At 34.8% G+C, this 22,477-nt stretch overlaps 3 protein-coding genes and 1 long non-coding RNA gene across 9 annotated transcripts; 2 read left to right on the forward strand and 2 right to left on the reverse strand.

Moving 5' to 3' along the window:
• Positions 1 to 3,383: 3,383 nt before the first annotated feature.
• On the reverse strand, positions 3,384 to 7,833 carry LOC118047033 (peptidyl-prolyl cis-trans isomerase FKBP42). Of its 4 annotated transcripts, none has more exons than XM_035056174.2 (9): positions 7,564 to 7,833; positions 7,403 to 7,457; positions 6,958 to 7,140; positions 5,829 to 5,918; positions 5,196 to 5,380; positions 4,943 to 5,065; positions 4,697 to 4,849; positions 3,917 to 4,281; positions 3,384 to 3,704 (listed from the first exon to the last, which is right to left on the reverse strand). In XM_035056174.2, the coding sequence occupies exons 2-8, from the start codon at positions 7,437 to 7,439 to the stop codon at positions 3,934 to 3,936; spliced, it is 1,119 nt and encodes a 372-aa protein (XP_034912065.1). In that variant the 5' UTR covers positions 7,440 to 7,457; positions 7,564 to 7,833; the 3' UTR covers positions 3,384 to 3,704; positions 3,917 to 3,933. The 4 variants fall into 4 exon arrangements, with proteins under 4 accessions (XP_034912065.1, XP_073263309.1, XP_073263310.1 ...); XM_073407208.1 differs by having other exon boundaries at positions 3,384 to 3,801; XM_073407209.1 differs by having other exon boundaries at positions 3,695 to 4,281; positions 7,403 to 7,491.
• Positions 7,834 to 10,684: 2,851 nt separating this feature from the next.
• LOC118047034 (plant UBX domain-containing protein 1) lies at positions 10,685 to 12,480 on the forward strand. Of its 3 annotated transcripts, none has more exons than XM_073407227.1 (2): positions 10,685 to 10,996; positions 11,370 to 12,480. In XM_073407227.1, exon 2 carries the CDS (start codon positions 11,467 to 11,469, stop codon positions 12,217 to 12,219), a length of 753 nt encoding a protein of 250 aa, XP_073263328.1. In that variant the 5' UTR covers positions 10,685 to 10,996; positions 11,370 to 11,466; the 3' UTR covers positions 12,220 to 12,480. The 3 variants fall into 3 exon arrangements, with proteins under 3 accessions (XP_073263328.1, XP_034912066.1, XP_034912067.1); XM_035056175.2 differs by having other exon boundaries at positions 11,434 to 12,480; XM_035056176.2 differs by having other exon boundaries at positions 10,686 to 10,996; positions 11,503 to 12,480.
• An 861-nt stretch (positions 12,481 to 13,341) lies between these two features.
• On the forward strand, positions 13,342 to 17,739 carry LOC118047035 (cation/H(+) antiporter 28-like). Its single transcript, XM_035056177.2, is given in 5 exon segments — positions 13,342 to 14,339; positions 14,474 to 15,469; positions 15,947 to 16,282; positions 16,284 to 16,544; positions 16,795 to 17,739. Coding segments are annotated over 5 exon segments (2,385 nt in total). The 5' UTR covers positions 13,342 to 14,162; the 3' UTR covers positions 17,410 to 17,739.
• A 623-nt stretch (positions 17,740 to 18,362) lies between these two features.
• Positions 18,363 to 21,081, reverse strand: LOC118047036 (uncharacterized). The gene is made up of 2 exons (XR_004687276.2): positions 20,004 to 21,081; positions 18,363 to 18,654 (listed from the first exon to the last, which is right to left on the reverse strand). It is a non-coding gene; the product is annotated as an uncharacterized lncRNA (long non-coding RNA).
• Positions 21,082 to 22,477: the final 1,396 nt, after the last annotated feature.

Raw genomic sequence — 22,477 nt, forward strand, 5'->3', positions numbered from 1 at the left:
TTTTAAATTAGTAATTGAATATAATTCTGTAATATTTAATATCAATTCTAAATTAGAATTATGTAGAGATAATATAATTCTTTGTTTTTTATGTCTCAAATGTGCTCATATAGAAGCGATATAGACAATGAGTTCTTAAGAAATACTCTGAACTAATTTCATGTTTCCTTATAACTGAATAAAATAATGAGTTTTTGATGAAAAATCATGTATCATGATCGATTGGTTCAGCTAAATTTCATAAAGTGAATGCTACAAGATATAATAGTTATTATGATTGTGGTTGTAGTAGAAATTATAGATGTGAATGTGGGCGAAGACTACTAGTTATAGTTACAACAAACTTAGAATAAGGAAAAAACAAGAAAAGAGGATTAATATATATATCAGAGATACTAAAAGATATAAAATATCTATTATAAATATAGAATGAATGGACATTGATCATGTATTTGTCATTCAACCAAATATCTCGTTGATCTATATATGTCTTCATTGAAAGAAAAGGAGAAAGGCGTATAAATAAATTTTGCTCATTCATACCAAGATAATAATAATATTTATTTCGACCTTTTGGATAAGACACACCTTGATGTTGCCAAGTTCTTTAAGCAAGCTGATGATAAAGTTAATATTTCATGTAATGATACTAAATCACTAGTTAAATATAAAAATGTCATAATCTAAAAATATAAGTTGGTTTTCAAAAATCTTTTTTTTTTATTATGGTATGTTTGATTTAAATAGATGTTTGGTTAAAACTGTGATTAAAAATGCTTTTAAAAAAATACAAAGTTATAAGTGTTTGCTTAAAAATATGGTTGAAGTTAATGATGCATGTTAAGTTACCATATAGGACAACTAATTTATTTATTAATTTGCATTGTGTTTAAATAAACATTTACATGAGATAAATTAAAAAGAAGAAAACTTATTTCTTATTGTACTTAAACATACATTCTCATAAGATAAACTAAAGATATGAAACTTATTTCTTATTGACCCATGAAACGTGTCGCAATGTCATTACGGTATGTAATCTATATGCGAAGGCCGTATGAGATCTTGGGACAACATAACACAAGACCTAGATTTTAGTTTTCCACCACTCGTCGCATGTTAAAATCGATCATAATTCAAAACTCCAGCCCACACTAGTTTTTGAAATGAGTTTTTTTCATATTCGACAATCCTTCTTTATCCCATCCCACTTGTTCTTCATTTGGGTTTTTGTTAATGCATATCCAATTTGCTCCTTGAAACTGGAAATGACAAACTTCCATTGGGTTTTGTCAAAGTGTGTGTTAGGTTGTGTCAACCATACCAAGTTTGCAGTAACAAAACACCACCTCCGATGTGACAATTAAAAAAATAAAAAAAAAAAAATAACAGTTGGAGTTTAGTATATAAATAGTACTTTACTTGATGTAACCGATGAAATCAAGGCATCTCACTTGTGCATTTAAGATCAGATGTGAGTGTGGTTACGAGGTAGCAGATCTGTTGTGAAGTGTTTCAATCTAAGAACACGGTGAGGTCAGCTAAGAGTGTTTTTTTTTTAGGTATTTCATATGAAAATGTCAAGATGGTTAGAGAGAATGAAATACTTAGAAGAAAAATAAGGATATGCACAATTTGAAAAAGAAAGATATACAAGTCTTTACGGTGAATATTTTTGTTAGTATATGGTTTTTGGCTTTTGTATGTATTAAAATGCAAGTTGGTGGTGCTTTTTATAAGCATGTGATGTAAACGTAAAAAATATGCATAGATCCTACCATTTCAAAACTTGATTTTATTATTATTATTATCAAACAAATATTTATTATAATTTACCTAAACACAAAAACAACTACACGAACAAACACTCTTTAATCTAACCATCCTTAAACTTCTTTCTTTGAAATAATGTTAAAATTATATAATGGAGTGGGATTATTGTTATTGCGTGGCTAAAAAACTTTCAATTATATAACTTGAAACCTCACTCTGTGTTTTTTCGCAAAATGTGTTGTCTTTCACTCGTTGGCGCAGAAAATATTTTTGGAAAAAGGACAAAAAAACACAAACAGTTTAAATTATTGTGGATGCTGCCTTTAGCTCTAGAAAAACCCATTTGTGGTTGATTAAGACACGATAAAACGACGTGCACACTTATCTTCTTTTCCTCTCTGACAAAAAAACATAAATAAATTATTGCATGTCCCTTGTTCACCAAAATTAGTACTAACCACGCGTCTTCATGTAATTGGTGTAATTGGCTCTTCCTGTCTTGTAACTTGTAAGACACATATGATAAGGTTCCCCTACTGGCCACCTATGCTAGCTGGGTTTGCCCTTGAAGCCTGCTGCATTTTCTTTACTTTTTAGGTGTTGCTTTCATTGTGTTTTAACAGTATTTTTTAAATATTTTAAATAAAAAATATTTTACAGACCAATTTTCATAGAAAAAACCTAATCACCCCGTACACCGAGATGTATATCAAAGACCTGTACTCGAAATCTACACCTTATACGTTCTCAGTATGCCCACGTGTACACTGCAAGCAGCGAGTTCTATGTATATCAAACACTCGCGAACGTGCTCTTAAAAAGTAAAAGGAAAAGGCCGGAACGGTTTGACTCCTGAAGAAACTCTTGACGTCACATCCAAGATCACATTAATAATAGAGATAAGATATTCAGCTTTTTGACCCTTCAAGTCTTGGAAATCTCTCCTTTCTTTTTATGGTGCAGACTTTACAGTATTCACTATTCTTGTTTGGTTAGGACAGTGCCGTTGGATTTAGCTGGCCCCATGATCTCTGCTGTGATTGGTCAAAAAGAAAGGCATGCGTGTAGGCAAAGTTATCAAATCCACCCGGCCCCTTACCCGATCCAGAGTTGTCACTATCCGGGTCATTAATCAAGTGATTGAGCCCGAGCTGACACTGAATCAATAAAATGATTTAGACATGGTTTAATTCTTGTTTTTTTCTATCCATTTTTAGAACAAGATTGTCAAGAGACTGTCGGTAATCGTAATATCTTCAATCCATTTTTTTCTTTCTTGTGCAAAGATAATTTTCTTTGCAACGCAGTGACAACGATTGCTCCGAGTTCAGGTCAAACATCCTTTTGTAGATACTTCCAGCTCGAAAGAAACCAAGCAGGACAAGCAATTGTCGAGGCAACTCTTCGGTGATGGAGGAGTGAGGGATAATTTGAGCCCTAAGCAAGAGGGTGATTGGAAAGATTGCTCGTGCATATCGTGCTTGGATATCCATGCTCGAGCAATGGCAGACAGGAAGATCATTATGCCTGTTCTGCATCCTGGTTTTCCTGGATTTTTCTTGGATTCCGGTTTTCTATAGTTTTTGCTCGATATTTCTCGGGGGACTTCCTCAACAAAAAGAAATAAGATAAAGAAGTATAAAACTGTATCTGTTAACATTGCACGCGTTAATTCGATCAAATTGAATGTCGATCACCAAAAGCTTGCCCTAGCTTCTCAGATTAATGCCCGTCTTACTGGTTTCCACAGCAGCTTTGAACTCCACTCTAAGAGTTTCCAGCAGTTGCTACACTGATCTCCAGAATCTATCTGAGTTGTCCACGAAATGTACAGTACACGTCCCAGTTTGCTCAAAGAACGATCTCTCCCACATTGGCTTTGAAATTGTTGCGAGAGAAACTCCTACTTCATTACTTTGGATTCAGGAAACCTGCAAATCAAAACAACTTGAACATTGAACACAAACCAGCACCAGTGCACCAATGATCAAAGCTAGCAAGTGCCACCGTGCAAGTACACAGGGGATGCTGAATCAATGGAACATCAACATTATAGTTAGCGAGAGCTTTGGTATGCAAGGATTTCAAAATCTTCAGTAACTCTTTGATTAGGTTGATCGAGTTTCAGACATTGTTCACTCACATGGTGACCACCTATAACTAATCGGCTTTGCGCCTTTCACGCTTGAAGAGGTGATAAATTAGTGAGAGCAGCCATTGGCAGATGAGGGTTAGCCATTGCCACATGCGGGTCAGCAAATTAGCTGGCTTGGGCTTTGGCTGTGGTGGTGGTCCAAAAATTCCTTTATATATCTCCTTTTGCTTCTTATATACAGCTTTATCATGCTCATCCAGCAAGCGCAGCCCCCTCGTAATTGCCTTGTCTTCAGGTGCATGTTTCCGTGCCTTGAGAAAGTCTTCCCGGGCAGCATCTGTCTGCCCAAGCTCTGCCCTGGCTTTTCCTCTCCTGAACAGAGCCTTGGCATTGTTTTCATCCTCTGCCAGTACCTGTGAATCCATTTTTTCAGTGGATTAGATAGGCAGTGATATTAAACATCGAAATCGCTAATTTAAGTTTAAAGCATGAAGTAACAGCAAAAACAAAGGGGCTAAACAACAATCGATTATATGCAGATGCCAGGATGTTAAAGCCTTTCTGAGGTGCCAAACAAGTCTAAACAGCACATTTTCTTTCAAAATGACCAGTGATAATTTAATATCCATAATTTCTCATTGCACTTGCATGTTTAACAACAGTAATTGCACACACGCACACAAGCACACACAATGGGAAAATGATAAATAGCTGACTGATTGAGCTGGCATTAGATTTCTGCTTTTCCAATTCCATATAAACCCAAATTATTTGACATTGGCAATAAAACGTTATAAACAGAAAAATTGACCCATTAAGTATACATACAATTGTGCATTGTGCAATGGCTTCTTCATGCCGCTTAAGCTTTATTAGGCAAGCCGCCATGTTAAGATGACATGGATTCTTAACTGCCAATGCCATATCTCGATACTTGCCAAACAGTTGAAACATAAAGTCATCGCCCAAATATGCAATGGCCTATTATGAACAAAAGCCACCAGAATTTGTCAAGACAGGCAGAACAAGGAACTAAAAATTATCCATGCTATTTAAATACTAATACAAATGTACCATTTCATACTGCTGCATAGCCTCCTCAAGTTTCTCGTCCTTAAATAAAGAATTCCCATCCATTTTTCTTCGATCCGCTGCACCAATCCTCTCTTCTGCAGTCATGTCACCACGTGCTTTCCCCTATAAAACGCATACCCCATGCAGGTTTCATCGTATTAGCAATCAAATCAGAAAGGGCGAATATAATCTGAACCAAGAGTTTTAAACATGCATAACTATTTATTTGGAAAATCAATTGGATGTAACTTACTTCTCTGACTTCATCAAATCCAATAAGCTCAACTTCATATATTATATCTGCCATGGGAGGAACATTTGGGAAAGAAAAGCTTCCTTCTTTCCCATACCCCAGTTCCCAGCCCACATGTAATAGGGCACGTTCACCAGCATTCATACTGGACACACCAACAGCTAAACCAGCCATTTCTTTCTTCTCTGTTATGGTTGCGAACCATCAGTGTTTGGTGATACATTCAGCAGCAAGCTAGAAACACGATATGATTACAGGATAAATGGACTCAAATGCATACTATATTGTTTCTGTGGCATGTATAAGCATCTAACTAGTTTCTTTTATTAGATTCCTGTTTAGTTGTTATCACATTGCAAAAACCTTGCACAATTATTACTTGTATGAGATTAGCTCTACAGCCAGAAAAAAAAAAAAAATGGTTTGTTGTGTCATTCCAAGCTCTTCCATCAAACACTAGTCATTGAGAGAACAGTTAATTGGCAAGCATTTCCATGAAATTGTGGATACCAGACAATTATAGATGGCAATTACATTACTAAAAGTAGAAGAGCTCAAGACCAAGAACAGACCGGAACATTTCCAAAGAAGATGATTGAAGGGCTTTGAAGTGTGAATAAAATAGGCATATACCTTTTCCTAAAACCATTTCAAATGGTCGTTGTTCATGCCATGTATCTTCAAACTTGTGCTGGGTGCTTTCAGTCCATGCCCTGTAGTGCACTATCATGCAGATGCTTGAATTTTTTAGAAAGCATTCGAAGAAATAAGATGTGCACAATTGCAGATGGATAAAAACACGCAAGCATTTCCATTTCCAACCAACTGTTGAGTACAGTTAGTCCGTACTATGTAGTGTAATTGTCCACAGTCATTTAGATTTTTAGGTTCCAGTGCACAAAGTGAGAATTTTTATCTGGAAAACCTTCCCTGAAATTAGATGTGTGCGCATGTATAACAAATGTTTCTCAATATGTCCAACCCAAAAGTTGAGGCCAACAGGTGGGAAGTTGAGGCCAACAGGTGGGGAGATGCACGCAGACTAAACCATCAAACACCAAGGCAAAAATGAAAAATAAAATAAAAATGGACGTGTGTGTATGTACCAACATAACATATACAGGCATGACAATAACAACAAAACAAGACACCGTGACAACAGCAGTTGTAAGAAATATACATAGAACCTTGGGCAATGAATAAAGTCAACCAAACAAAACACCTAGCTCCTCTGAAATTAAAATCACATGCTAATAAATACAATTGTTTTAACAACCTAATCCAGTAATGGCTTACAAAAAATAACATGGCTGTTTTGCTTGTTGGATAACCAAGGTAATGAACCATCTGCAGAATTATCCACCTTAAAAGCTATATAATTAGCTGTCTTGATTGTGCAGGAAAATAATAAGCTCAAAGAATTTAAAACCTCTAGTTCACTAAGTCCAAACCCCTAATCCATTGGCGTTGGCCTTCTGTAAACCCTCACGGGTGAAGTTCATATCATGAAATGAATACGATTCAAGTTTAAAAAATATTTTGCTAATGGACTGAAACAATTGTCAATATAGAGCCTGCCCACCTCACAACATAACAAACACAAGTTCAGATCATACAATGATGTGATTGTATTAGCTTTCAATTATTTGACGAATTAGAGCACCTACATATACAGAGTCATGAACTCAAAAGGTGACCAAAAAAATGGGCAATGTGTCAGTTGTAAGGAGTACAAGAAATAAAAATAGCTAATTTAACTTACAAAAGCATGTTGCATATTTGGATGGCTTCTGACCATGACCTTCCTTAACGACTTGCTTAGTGACTTTCTCTTGAAGGATTTCGACTGCGGAGTCGACTTTCGGAGGAAAATCCCCATGTTGCAAAGGGTCACCATGCGCACCCGCAGCTTGTTCCACAACTATTTCATCCTCGTCATCTTTGCCTGTAAACATAAAAATGAATAAATTAAGAACAGTAACAACTACTGTTCAGTTTGCCCATGCTTCTCTTACAGCTAAAGCAAGTTCCAATCAAACATGACAACATGTTTAAGCAAAAAATTTAACTCCATCAATTTTAAAACAAGTTAGGGATTTCCACAATCATAGGAAATAGTAATAGTTATGTCATTCATTTTAATATCTAGAAAAAAAAAATTGCTATCCGATTCGATAAAAGAGAACTGAAGAAAAACAATAAATTACCAATTGATTGGCTTTGGTGCTCTTGAATCTCCTCCATTAATCACACAAGCAAATCCTGCGAAAAAGGAACAAAATAACAAACTTGTTCACTTCGTGTGGTCAGTAAATCCTTAGTTGTCGAAACTGAAACGAAAGATAAAAGGAAAAAAAAGAGAGCTTACAGTAAGGTGAGTTGACTTCACTGACATGGAAGCTTGAAAAAACAGATAGTGAAGATATGTCTTTCCTTTTACTTTACTTTGATGAGATCTGTAGCTGCTCTTGTGCTTGTGTGGGAGAGAGAGATGAATGCGTGGAGTCTGGTCTGTAACGATCGAAGAAGATTCTAGACAGCAGGAGGGGGGGATTAGTAGAGTTAGAGGCAGAACTGATTAATTAATTAGTTAGTAGTTAATTAAATTGGTTTAGTCGGGTTATATTGGGAGATTGTGTTTGGGAGGGGGATAATTCTTTCACTCGTGAAATTATGAGAAAATTTACAGTAATAAGGAAGCAATTAATATTTTTTATTAGTTATTTTTTGTATTTATTTTTTAAAAATATATATACAATTTTAAGAAAAACGAAGAAAGCAGAGCACCTTGAAATTTTACTGAAATTATGCCTTTAAATAAGAATAATTGCCCAATTGGAAATATGCGGTATCTGGAAAAAAAACGAAGAAAGCAGGAGAGAGAGAGGGGGGAATTTTTAAATTAGTCTCCAAGTTATGTAGTAGCTTGCAAACATTTTCAAGCTTCTCTGCCCATATCTATTAATTAATTGTTTCATTTTTCTAATTATTTCGCAATTTTCATTTATGACATTATTTTTATTGATTGAGTGTGACAAATTTAAATTAGAAAAACTATAGGTGCATAAATAGGTCAACTAAAATTAAAATTATTATAATTTCATTGTTATATAATAATAATAATAATAATTGTTGTTTATTGATTTATTTTTATATAGAAAACTCATCTTATTATTATATATTACAAACTTAGTTTGTTTTTATATTTTAAAAAAGTTTAATTTTTTTACTTTAAATTAATATATTTTTAGATTATTTTAATGCGTTAATATCAAAAATAATTTTTAAAAAATAAAAAATATTATTTTAATATATTTTAAAATATAAATTATTTTAAAAATAGACTGCATTTATACTATTTATACTACTGTATTCTCAATTTGTAGCCAAATCCCCAGTAAGTTCTTATATCCTAACTGTATCGTTCAAGTTGCCAAAAAAAAAAAAAAAAAAACATAAGTCTCTTGTCCATTGTTAATTTAATTTTTTAAACCAAACTATCTTCCTACTTGTACTCTAATATATATATATATATATATATATATATATATTGTTACCTATGTGTTTATGGATTCATAGCATACATTAAGTAATATTCTAAAAGGTACGAGGAAAATACTTAGCTTTTCTCGTGTGTTTTAAATATTAGCGTTTTATTATGTATATATTATATAGTGAAACTTTTAACTATTTTTTTTAAAGAAATTTATGCTTTTATGGGGTTTTTTTTTTTTTTTTTCTTTGTGTTGTTTTCTTTTAATGAATTTTTTTTTATTTAATTTAGTTTGTTAATGTGAAAAAAAATTTTTATTTAGTTATCAGACTTTCATGATACGGATCTTGGATTTGACGAGTTAACTCGAATTTTGTTTTTTGTTTTTTTCCTTTTCAATCAATTTTTTTCGTTTAGTTTAGTTTGTTAATTTTTTTTGTTTAACCCGTTGATTTGTTTTTCTATTTAATTATCAAACTTTCATAACACAAATCTCAAGTTTTACGAGTTAACCCAGTTGATTCAGATTTTTTTTCTTTTTCTTCATTAGTTTTTTTCTTTGTTTTTTTATTTTATTTTTAATTAATCTATTTAATTATCACACTTTTTATGACACAACCTTATAGCCAGACCCACATTCAATATTCTTGGGTCTGGTGTTGCGGCCAAGCTCACTTAAACTTGGATCATGCAAGTTTAATGTTATTATTAATATTATAAATATTACTCTTAGGTTGACGTTGCAGTCAAACTCAAGATTTTTTAGTATAGTTTTGTAGAAAAACTTAATATTTTTTAATATTTTTTTAATATTTTTTATATAAAAAAATAACTCGCGACATCGCACTGGTTATGTAACTCGTATGTGTTTAACCAACGTAATCGTTTTATCCTAAAAGCAGATATTATCTGTGTGTTTTAAATTACCAGGGTTAAAGTAGTTTTATCCAGTAGATTAAATTTCCGTGATATATGCTTTTTACATGTTAACTAATTAACAATAATTTAATTACAAAGGAAAAAATCATCACCTCCCTCATTATGGAGTATATTACTGTTTTTTTAAATTTTTTTATTATTGAACATTATATTTATTAAAAATTAAATTTCATACTTTATAATTTATTTCAGTTTGTTTTCTATAAGATTATCTTAATTTTATAATCCAAATTATAGTATTTATGAGTTAATTTGATTCACTCAGTTTTTTTTTATATTTTTGTATATTAATTTGTTTCTAATTTTATTTTTTATTATTTATTTTGGTATATTTTCTATAAGATTATCGTAATTTCATGATCCAAGCCAAATAGTTGGCCTATTAAACCAAGTTAACCGTGTTTTTTTTTTTTTTCAATTTTATTATTCGATGTTAAATTAATTAGGAATTAAACTCCATAATTTATTTTGATTTGCTTTCTATTAGGTTATCTTGATCTCATTATCCATGTTATGCAGATTAACTTAGGTCGATTCAAGTTTTTTCTTTTATTTTTTTTAATTTTATTACTCAATATTGGGTTGATTGAAATCAAAGCTTTAATATGTTTTTTTTTAATTTGTTTTTTATGAGATTATCACGATCTCATGTTCTAAAACTTGGATTTTACATGTTAACCTGAGTTGACTCGGGTCGACTCAATATGCTGCTGTTTCAATATATATTTTTAAAAGATGATGTATTGAAAATTTTTAATTTAGATTATGTTTTTTATGTTTAAATTGTCTCTGAAATTGTTAAATTGATTGGGTTATATTAAATAAATCTTTACACAAATATTTTAATTATTAAAAATATATTAGTAATAACTATATTTTAAAAAAAAACTAATTGAAATGTAGTGTAGTGTGAGTAAATCATCTAGTATATAAATAATGGGAGTTTTAAAAAGAAACTAAGGATGTTATTAGTTTTTTTTATATATAAATGTTAGTTTATTATCATTTATATAAGCTAGTATAAGATTCAATTTGAATAAAATTATTTTTAAAGCGTTATCAAATATTTGTTTTGGGAATTTTTTCATATTTGCCCTGTGGAAGAAAAGTACTTCTTCTTATCCGAAAAGGCGAAGGAGGAGTCGGTTTTCTTCCTTTTTATTCCCCTGCTATTTCCCAATCTCCCAGACACTCATCACTCTGTATCCCTCCCGATCGAATCCGGAAATATTACTCGTTGGAACCCTAGCAACCCATTACCCTACTCGTTGTCTCAGGCCAAATCTGTCTCCCATCTTTGTTCGGAACAAGCACTTCTCTCTCTATATATAGAAATCCAAGCAGCGAAGCCGCAATCTGATTTCAACAGGTAAATCGATCCCTAACTGGATGATCGTTTACTTTTTAAGTTAACTAGTTAGGGGTTTTTGTCAACCATTACTTCTAGGGTTTCAAATTTTGTTTTGATTTGAGATTTCAGTATTTATTCTCATGCTTTTAATTTCATGATCTGGCTTTTAATTCATCAGATTATGGTTTTAGGATTCAAGGATTAAACTTACTGTTACGGTTGCATCTGCTTTCTGTTATGGTTGCATCTGCTTTCTGTTAAGCTTCATTGTTCTTGTAATGCTCCGACGTTCTTTTTTTTTATTCGCTTGAAATTTCATCGTACAAGGTTCTGTTCTGTTAATTCTGTTCTAAATCAAGTTTGCAAAAGAAAAAACGGTTATTTTTTGTAGTTTGTGTTTTTATCCTTTATGGCCAGTGGGAGTTTAAAGTAACAGTGGTTCTATATTGGTCAAGACTGTGTCTGTATTGGGTTCCCTGAATGCACTGATGATTGTGGATGGTTCTTCCCCTTTGCATCTAAAGAGAAGAAGATTTGCCACTGTTGATACCATGGAAGCTGAAGCAGCTAAGGCCAAGTTTGCAGCTGTTAAGGAGAAGTATGGGCGTGATATCCGTGTGTTTGAAACATCGGGAGTCTCTTCATCACCGACTCAAGTGTCCAATGATGATGAGAGGGATGATTTTTATGAGTTCACTGCTGAGGATTATTATAGACTGCTGGCTGCAAAGAAGGCAGATAAACATTTAAAGACGAAAAAGATTCGAGAAGCAGAAGTTGCTGCTCACAGGTCAAGAATAACCAAGACTACAATCAGGGTTCGTTTTCCTGATAATCATACATTGGAGGTGGTATTTCATCCATCTGAAAAGATTCAGAGCTTATTTGATCTTCTCTCTAGAATGGTTGCTCAACCAGAAGTATCTTTTTATCTGTACACTACTCCTCCAAAGAAGCAAATCAAAGACATGTCACAGGATTTTTACTCTGCTGGTCTTATTCCTGGTGCAATCGTTTATTTTTCATATGATATGCCAAATCAAGAGGATAATGAAGCTTTCAATTCTGGTCCCTTCCTCCAAGAAGAGGTTATGTCTTTGAAAGGTTTGGATGTTATGCCAGAGCCAGTCGAGCCAATCCATACTACTCCAGAACCTGTGACAACAGCTCCTCCTCCAGTTCCACAAGAGCCCAATGCTGCTGGGAAAAAACCTGTCAAGCCAAAGTGGCTTAAAATGTGATCCGACAAACTCTTCTAGTCAAGGTTCAGCATGCGAATATAACTCTGTCAGATAGAAGCATGCTTATAAGGTAACTTATAGGACGTCCTAGGAGGAAGTCTTTCACAATGAATTTGTTCAAAAGTTGTAACAGTTCCAGAGGAACGCTCTCCTTTTCTTTTGACAACTCGTATTTTTATAGCTTATTACTTATAGTTGTGTGAATACAAATCCACTGTAAGAAAAAGAAAAGGAAGGAATGGCTTCTTGTTTTGTCTTTAATGCTGCTCAATGATTATTATTTTAGGCAATGAAGATATAGCTCAAGATGGAGCACGCGTCTTTCTTCTCAGTGCTGGAAGGCAGTTGGATGATCAATAATATTTTCTCTGACCATCCTCCAGACCCTTTTCTAGGCTTCTAACCGTCTTCAAGTTGATCGTGTTCCTTAGTTTTTTGTGTCTTTTCCTTTTGTTTTGGGCCACGTCATGATCGGCCCGTCTGCATTTTTCTCATGTCGATGTTTTTCATCAATTTCCTGCCTATCATATATGGGGCAAAAGATCATGAACGGAAAACTTACCTTAGAGCACGTATGGTTGCAGTTTATGCTGCTGGGTTTTGCACGCTTGCGGACAGACGTGAATATTGAGAATAGCTTTTTGTAGATGTAAGCTAGCTGCCTCTGCTAGGTTGCAGTCTGTCTTTACCACACAAGTTCCATCTATTTACTGAAGTGTCCGCATAGAGTCAAAGTCATGTCGTTTTACTCGAAGCCAACATCAATCCGATTACAATATGGATGGCAGAACGGATGTACTAAACTTATGAATAAAATGTATTAATCATTTTTGAGCATTCCAGACTATTGGTGACTGGTCTGATTATCAAGTTCTGCAGCAAGAATCTCATAGCTGCAAGATTAAACTAAATTAATTAGGAGCTGAATTTAATATTAATGATTACTGAAAGTTTACATGGTTATTAATTTTAGAATTTGTAGAATTATTTAAGGTGTACACAGGTTACTTTGAATATCTAAAAAAAAATTAGAAGCTGAATTGTCTCGTTAGTCATGAAGAACGAATAGCAAAAGGCAAAAGTCAAGGGATTTCAGACATTTGGAGAGAAAGGGAGGCATGCCAAAATTAGGAGCATGAAGCAATGCTTTATTTATTCTCAAAGGGAGGCATGCCAAAATCTGCAAGAAAAGTTGATATTTTTTAGTGTCACAGAATCGTATAATAAGCATTACGAGGTGAAAGATATTTGATTCTTTCACAGAGACAAAGGCATTGCGATATACTCAAGTTCTCAACCTGTCATGTATATTTCTTACATCACTCCTCCTCTGTTATGTCATAGGCTCCGTGGCCTCCTTTTCTTGTACTAGTTGTTCTGTTTTAATACGTTAGTTGATTTTATCGAAAAAAGGCGGTAACCTGTCAACCATGCTGAGTTTCATTTTGCCTGCTGTCATGTTCTATTTTTAGGATGAAATGGGAATCAATCTACCATACAAAAAGAATTCGAAATGTGAACTTTTCCTCTATTTTATGTGTTTATTTTGCTGTGCTGGAATCTTATGAGTCCATTTAGCCATAATAATTCTCTGTCAATAAATGATTTTGTATTGAGGCATAACCATAAATTTTGGATCACTGGACTTATTTTTTGATTCATGATGATAATCTGCTGATTTTATGCCCATCATGTGATTTAATTCACTCCAAAAACACCACCCCACTTAGATGGCTTAATTTCCAGAAGTTACTCCCCCCTTTTTCTCCTCATAGGAAGAGATCAATTACAGCCACTCAACTCACACTGGTGAAAAACCAACAGGCGAAAAAATGGTGGCGCTACAGGAAAAATAGAAAGGTTTCATTTGCAGACATCCCTCTGCAATTCAGGAGGGGGGGGTATAGAAGAGAGAGAGAGAGAGAGAAGCGAAGACATAGATAATGGACCGTGTTCGTGCTGTTAACGGCACACATCCAGATTGCCATGGTTTCATTTCATATGCAGTAAAAGATGTAGCAGGAAAGGTAATTTCCATCGATCTGGCTTTTGTTTTCAGCAATCTTTTACACCAACTTCTAAAGCCTCTATCCCAACCACGCATAGTTTCTGATATTGTTGTAAGTTTCTCTTGTATCTCTCTCTCCCTTTCAGTATATATGAGACAACGATTTCCAAGAAGCTCAGCCTCTCTCTCTCTCTCTCTCTCTCTTTTGAGATAATATTACTTGTGTGTAATCTTTATTGGCTGCAGGTAGGGCTGGTTCTTGGCAACATAGGTGTGATACGCAGAGCTTTCGACGAGCAGTTTATGGCAATACTAAATTCTATTGCTGAGTTTGGTATGATGTGTTACATGTTTGTGCTGGGGATGGAAATGGACCCATACGTAATATTTAAAGGACCAACAAGAAATGCTCTGGTAGCCTATGGTGGAATGGTGTCCACATCCGTTTTGGTTTGCAGCATAATCCCATTTATGACCTATTATAAACACCCGAGCATTGGCTTCACCCTTTCCCTCTCTATCAGCCTCTCTGGCAGTGCCTCCCATATACTAACTCGCCTTATAACTAGTCTCAAGATAGGCAAGTCAGATATAGGAAAGATTGTGATTGCAGCAGGAGTGCACTCTGACATGATATCCATGCTTCTCATCTCTGTTGGATATCCTTTCCTTCAACTCACAGTCACAGTTACCGATATTGCTGCAAGCGTTAGAATGACCTTGATTATGGCTGCTGCATTGCTGCTCCAGATACTTTTCACTGCCACAGTTTCACCTATCTTTATGAACTGGGTCAACAACGAAAACCCTGAAGGGAAACCCTTGAAAGGTTCCCATTTGGTGCTTTCCGTTGCCTTCATGGCTTTTGTTTGCAGTGTCGCCCCGATTTATGGATACAGTCCCATTCTCAGTGCATTCGTGGCTGGAGTTTTCACACCAAGTAAGGGGAGATTATCAAAATGGGAAATTGGCAAAATCAACTTCCTGTTACCTACTATTTTCTACCCAGTGTTCTTCTTTTGGATGGGATATCATGCTAATATCAGTAAATTTGAAGCTGGCAAATGGGAAACATGGCAAAGGTTTTTTGTCCTTTTAGTCATTACAATGTTCGGCAAAGTGGTCGGAACAATCATATGTGGAGCAATGTTAGGTTTTCATCGGCGTGAATCTGCTGAACTCGGTTTCCTTCTAACTGCAAAGGGCCACTTCCATGTATTTCTGGCGGTTGTTGCAAGCATGGTATGTTCCTGCTTCTCACAATATCTGTTATGTTACTGACTTTCTTCTTCAGTTGTTGCTTTTTCGAAAGATGACTGGCTACTTACTATGAACTTAAGTTTGTAACATGTTGGTTTCTGATTTTCAAGTAGACAATTGACAGTTAAAAAATGTCATGAAATGCTTGCATTCTTGATAAAAGCATCAATGAGGGTTTTAGGTGATGAAGAGCAACAAATGTAGTTTCTTACAAGCCCCACGACATGAAGTCCATTGATTTTCCTCTTCGCAGCTTTGCTTTGAAAAACTGTCAATCTAAATAAAATTGTACAGCATTCAAGTTTAGCAATAGCAAAAATTGGGAAACAATGGTTTTGGTGAGGTCATGTCAGCTGCAGCATTGTTGAACGCATTCGATAAAATTTAGCATTGGGAATTAAATTATATTAGTCAGTACTCATTTATAATGTTGTATTTAGTTTGTTAAATTGATTGCAGTTAGGTATTACAACTATTTCAACTTGCATTTCAATCATTATTGTGATCTTCCTTTCGGTAGTACACACCCCAGCAGTTGTGTCAAAAATTATCAAACGTGCGAGGAAACTTGCACCAACTCAACGAATGGCTCTTCAGTGGCTCGACCCCTCAAGTGAGCTTCGAATCTTGCTTTGTCTTCATGGAGTGCATAACGTCCATTCAACCATCAACTTCATGGAGATTTCTCGAGGGGCATCTGATCCAGGAATTCTGGTTTATCTTACTGACATGGTTGAACTCACAGATCAAATAGCTTCTACACTGGTTCAAGAAGGAAGGGACACTGTGACTGTGACTCTGACTGACTGACAAGGATGTAACCCAGATGAGAGATCAGATCACTACTGCAGTCCAAGCTTATGTGGAGGAAAATGGTGATGGTATCACTATCAAACGAATGCTTGCTCTCTCAAAATTCAATGGCATGGCCAAACATATCTGCAATTTAGCAGAGGACTTGATGATCTCCCTCGTCATATTGCCATTTCACAAGAACCAGTGTGCAAATGGGACGTTGGATGAGGGTAATCCTGGTTTCCGACATGTGAACCGTAAGGTAATTATCACCAATCAACATCCTTTAAAAGAAAAAAAAATCCAAAAGTAATGAAGAATTTTTTGTTTTCTTAGTAGTTATATAGGACCAAGAAATTGTCGATCATCTGCAGCTAGGAACTGACTCGTGATTTAGCATCATAAACTATGCCATCACTTTATCAATTTTCTGAATTTGTGCAACTTGTCTGTTAAAAATCATCAATCATAATGCCACCATGCTGCTTAACTATGGTTTTGGTTTCTCTTAGGTGCTCCGGAATGCCCCTTGTTCAGTGGGGATTCTTGTGGACCGAGGTTATGGATTGGTAGAGGAAATATCAAGGTCGGTAAGATCTTTCCAGGTAGCAGTCATCTTCTTTGGTGGCAAAGATGACAGAGAAGCACTAGCATATGCAGGTCGTGTTGCTCGACATCCCGGGGTAAAACTCACAGTGATAAGATTCCTACTTGATAGTGATTCAGAGAACCCCTCTAGAAGAGCTGGGAATTATAGGATAAATGCTGCTGAGCAGGAAGAAGAGATGAAGCTGGACGATGAGTGTTTTGCTCAATTCTATGAGAGACACATCGCCGGGGGACATGTTTCCTATAATGAAAAGCATGTTGCCAATTCAGCCGAGACCTATGCTACTCTGAGATCATTGGAAGGACAGTATGGGCTAATAATAGTAGGGCGAGGTGGGAGGGTGAACTCGATATTGACTATAGGGATGAATGATTGGCAGCAGTGCCCGGAACTAGGCCCAATAGGGGATGTTCTTTCAGGCTCTGATTCCTCGCACACAACCTCTGTTTTGATCATCCAACAGCACAGTCTTAAGGGAGAACTAGATGGTGTGGATGATGAATTTTCCATAATGTAAAAATGTCTAGTGAGGTAGTTCTAAAATTAAGGACGCTGCTTTTAGAATAAGGAAAATACTTGTTCTAGGATAGAGCTCTGATAGAAAGGGCAGGAATGTAGAAAGGACTGGAATCTTGCAGATCAAAAGATAGAATGTAATCTACCACTATTATTCACTTGATCAGGGGGAAAATAGAATGATTTTGCCTAGTGTTTTAAGAACTTGCTAAGGCTGATAACATATCCTCTCTTCCAATGGTGCTATGTCGTATTCTCAAGTAAAAGAGGGCATTTCCATATGTTTCTCGCATTCTTCACAATCACATCAGATGCTTTAACTACATAATTTCTTGTTTCAGAGCTTAAAACGTTACGCTCTGAAGCAAAGACCCTTTTTCTTCTCTCTTGTTTTTCTCAATTTTTTTTTCCTGGTGTGTAACTTCAATCAAAGCTTCTTCAATGGCTTTGCATTTCTTAGATAACAGAAGCCATTGCTGAGACCCTACTTCCTAGGGCAGCTAGTAGGGGTTGATTCAGTGCTGTGATGCCGATGGCCATCAGGGCAAAATCCAATCTAAAACGTAGGCATTCTAGACTTCACCAGTTAATAGGATTCTCCTGCCTCCTAACACTGAATTGATGAGCCTTGGAGCAGGACTGTATCTGTTAATAGAGCTGACCAAAAGCTTCAGGTCCCATTGCTCCTGGCGTGGAACTCGTGCAAGGAACACGTATAACAGGTATGGCAATTTCAAATGCTAAACTGTGACAAAAATAGTGGGAATGGCAAATAACTATGATTTCAAGATAGACTTATTTTTATTCCCTGCTACCTGTAGTATAAGGTGTTATACGTTGCCGCCTCCACCGGTGGAGCCCTGAGTGTGATGCCCTAGAATTAGTTTAAAGGATCTCATCCGACAGAAAATGAACCTAAGCAGCAGCTCACATCCAAGAAACAGAACCCATACATAGAAAAGGCGCCATTTGCATTCAAAGAAAAAATAACAGCTGGAGGGCTGGTTACGAGTATGAAATCAGTCTGTGAATTACGCTTACGAAAAACATCCGCTTGCCATTTCTCAAGCAAGATTAGCTACACATTTAAAATTCATATCCGCCAGAAGTCATCAGTTAATTACAACCAAAGTCGAATCCCATCAAAATCACACTCCTTCACCGCAAACTTCCATCAAACAGCACCATCAATTGAACATGCATATCCATATGCTTAGTAATCCCTTGAGATTTTTGCCATCTCAGCCTACAATGAGCAATTTACATCCGTGAGGAGTCAACAAAAGTACCATCAAATACACAAATGCGAGAAGGTGTCAATCAAACTCTTCTTTTTTTTCTCAAAATGTCCGAACTCTATACACTTAGCACTATTAACTTCTAAATATTTGTACAGTCCGCAAACATTCCAAAACACACAGCATCAGGTCCTTCAGGATAAGATTGTGCAATGCAATGATACGACCAAGAACTAGAATGTCAATGTTCCTGGTACAAAACCACTGAAAGCAAAAAAAGAAAAAGAAAAAGAAAAAAGAGCTTGTTCACCAATTTAATACCAATAAAAATCAATTATTTATTTAAATGCTGATATGCTTGGGAACGATTGGCATTGATGCTTGTCATGGATAATGTGGAATCCAACAAAGCTAAACAGCCGAACTTTTAGGAGCATAGCGTGACTCCAAGTCACTTCAATTAAGAAAATTCATATTATAAAAGTTCCATATAACCAAGGAAATGTTGAAAGTAGCAATGTCAGAAAGAAAACCTATTACCATCACAAGGCTAGATGTTTTTTAGAAGTGGTGATAGGCCATTAGCCACATGTGAGACCCAGCAACTACCATTTGCACCAACAGTAAGAGTACACTAAATTCAACAAATACCTCACACCTGCGACCAATTTCAGAAGAAAAATAACAGCTTCTAATCATAAGGACCTCTTTCACACATTTGTGCAATGCATGCAAAGATGAGTGGATATTGGGCAGCTAAATGAATAAAATTATATTGTGCAATCTAACAATGAGGCAGCGTGATATGTTGGGGTCACCACTGAGATCCGACTCTTTCTGGAAAATATATTAGATAATGCAGGGACTTTGTAAAAGCCAAATCAGGGAAAAAAAACATACGCCGGATAGTTAAGACTTTGACAGGATAAAATTTAAGAAAGGTCTAAAACTATCAAAGAAAACTATAGGAAGCAGATCTATCAGGAAGGAAAAAAAGTATACAAGCCTAAATTTTTAGCCATTTTCAACGTTGTGCCTAAATGGACACCTCAAAATGTGAAGTTTCCCACTAGCCCAACCTTACTCCAGGCACGCATTCTGCATGCTCAATCCAAAAAAAAACATCAATCATGCCATGTCACATGAGATATAGAATTTTTCTTAGCTAAAGACCATTACAATTCTAAGGAACACTCTTTAAACAGCTAAGAAATACGTACCCTTTCACTTGATTATATCAGAGAAATATGTTCCAATTTTGAACATAATAGTAAAATCCAAAGATATTATAAGTTGTTGAAGCAATAATCAAACCCATGATAACTGGTAAAACGAAAAAACGAATGTAATGTCACACCTCAGATGCATTCTTCAAATGGTCAAGCTCCTTGTCTAGGTCATTGATACATTGTTACAGGCCTGCATTGGCGACGACTGGCTAGTTGTGTAAAAAAATCAAACCCCAGAATTGTTAAAAGAAGAACTACTGAAACAATGACTGTAAGGAATAGGTATAAGCGCAAGTATAAATGCATGAGAGGGAGGAGTGACAAAATACGGACCCTGGCAATTATTTTTTGCTCCGTTGTAATTTTAGCATCTGTTTATTCATGACTAGCAATTTCCGCTGTCAAACCGTGGAGGATACACAGTCCTTCAACTCAATTGTAGTGTTAGGGAAAAAACTCAAGTCTGTTCAATCCACTCACACGCTGAGGGAAGAGAACGTTATTGCAAGGCATGAACAGGAACCATGATGGGGAACTTTTTCGCAGCTTGACTCTCTGCACCAAACAGCCTCCGGTTAGAAAGGTTTGTTTGTTTTTTCTTTTCTTAACAACGTGCTAGGTTGTAGTGAAAAGAAAACGGGCAAATGGTCACAGTAGTGGAATCTCAGTGGCCTGCACTTGAACATTTGAAAATGTCCAACCATTATTTCTAGGGAGTTTTGGGCTAACTTCGGGTTGATTTGAGTATTGATTTGCGGGTGAATTTAGGCTGGAAAATGGATTGACTTGAGAAGACTTTGGGTCTGGTTTTTTGGGTTAATTCGACTGCGATGTCAGGTTGATTTCTTGGTAGATCTCCAGGTAGTTGGCCGCTGGAATTCGTGGCTTTGGATGGTGGTTTGTTGAGTGGTAAATCTGGTTGAAGTGGCATGGCTGCAGTGTGTGGTTGTAGATGGAGGAGAGTGACTGATGGCGAGAGGGCAGTAGTGGCTGATGGCGTATGACAGTGAGTGTGGGGGGTGATGAAGGGCCGAGTGTGTTGAGGGTTTTTAGCTGTGTGAATCTCAATGAGGTTATGGGGTTGGTGAGACTGTGGCTATGGAGTTTGGTTGTTTAGGGGGAGAAGATGAGTGGAATGAATGCATCTAGGGTTTTGTAAGGAAAGAAGATGGGTGGAAGAAAATTAGTTTTTAATTAAATTCAAAATCCCCATTTTATAGGGAAAAAAACAATCTAATTAAATAAGGTCAAGTTAGTTTTATATTCAGTTTATTATGAATTTTGAAGATTAATTTAATTGGATTTTAAACTTTTGACTTGTAAAGAAGTTATAAATATATTTGGTTAAATATAACTTTGACCTAAATCAAAAGTTCTTTTTTCTTACTGTGATGAGTCAAATTTTTTTATTTTATCAAAAGTTTTTAAAAAATAACTTTTAACCCGTGGATTCAAACCATACTGTATCTTCTTTTTTAAATAAATAAATGTTAGTTTAAGTTATTTATGTCTAACATACTTTTAAGTTATATTAAAGCTGTTTTAACTTATTTTCATTACAGTTATTTATATAAAAAAATAAATTATAATCCAAAATAATTTCAAACTAACTTTCCACCACCACTAGAAGATTCAATTTCGACAAAAAAAAATGAATAATAAAAATTTTAAGAGGTATAATTTAACTGATTAATTTCTAAATTTATTTTTTAGAGGTTAATGGTTCGAGTCCTATAAATCTCAGAACTATTAAAGACTTATATGATCGTTAATTTCATGGTTCGTGGGATTAGTCGAGGTAAGCACAAACTAACCCGTACACCAATGTAAATCTAAAAAAAAGATGAAAAATCCCTACTCTCTTATTTTATTTTTTAAAATCCATTCAACTTTAATAAAAATAATAATTGGAATTGTAATAGTAATTATTTTTTTATTAAAAAAATACATTAAAGTAATTTATTTAAATACCAAAACAAATATAAAAGAAATAGTGGTCAAACTTGTAAAATTTTAAAAGACGGGCTATTAGAACAAACTTAAGGTAAGATATTTTAACTCAAATGCTCTATAGCTTACGTATTAAAATCAAATAAATTTCACACGAGTTTTAAGAATCTAATAAAATGCAAGCATGGACTATTAAAATTAAAACAGTCTGTTTTGTGGATAGAAGTTACATATAATAACCAACAAAATTTAATTCGTTTGCCGCTTGATCCCTTGTGAACTTTATGTTTGCTTTTCTTTGTTATTTCACTTTTTTATTTTATTTTATTTTATCTAAATTGAATTTATACTTCCTGTTATACACTATTTAAATAAGTGCTTGAAAATACACAAACACACTTTTAAGTTTCTAGTTTGTTTATTTTTATATTTTAAAAATATTTTTAATAAAAATTAAAATATTTTTATTTTTTAAAATAATTATTTTTTATGTTTTCAGATTTTTTAAAAAATATTAGTACTGAAAATAAATTTTTTAAAATAAAAAATATTATTTAATATATTTTTAAATAAAAAATCCTTTAAAAAAAAATTATTACTGTAATGCCCTTGAAGTAATCTCAATCAAAACATCTCACAATTAATGCACTAA

Source organism: Populus alba, chromosome 1 (assembly GCF_005239225.2).
Source record: "Populus alba chromosome 1, ASM523922v2, whole genome shotgun sequence".
NCBI lineage: Eukaryota > Viridiplantae > Streptophyta > Magnoliopsida > Malpighiales > Salicaceae > Populus > Populus alba.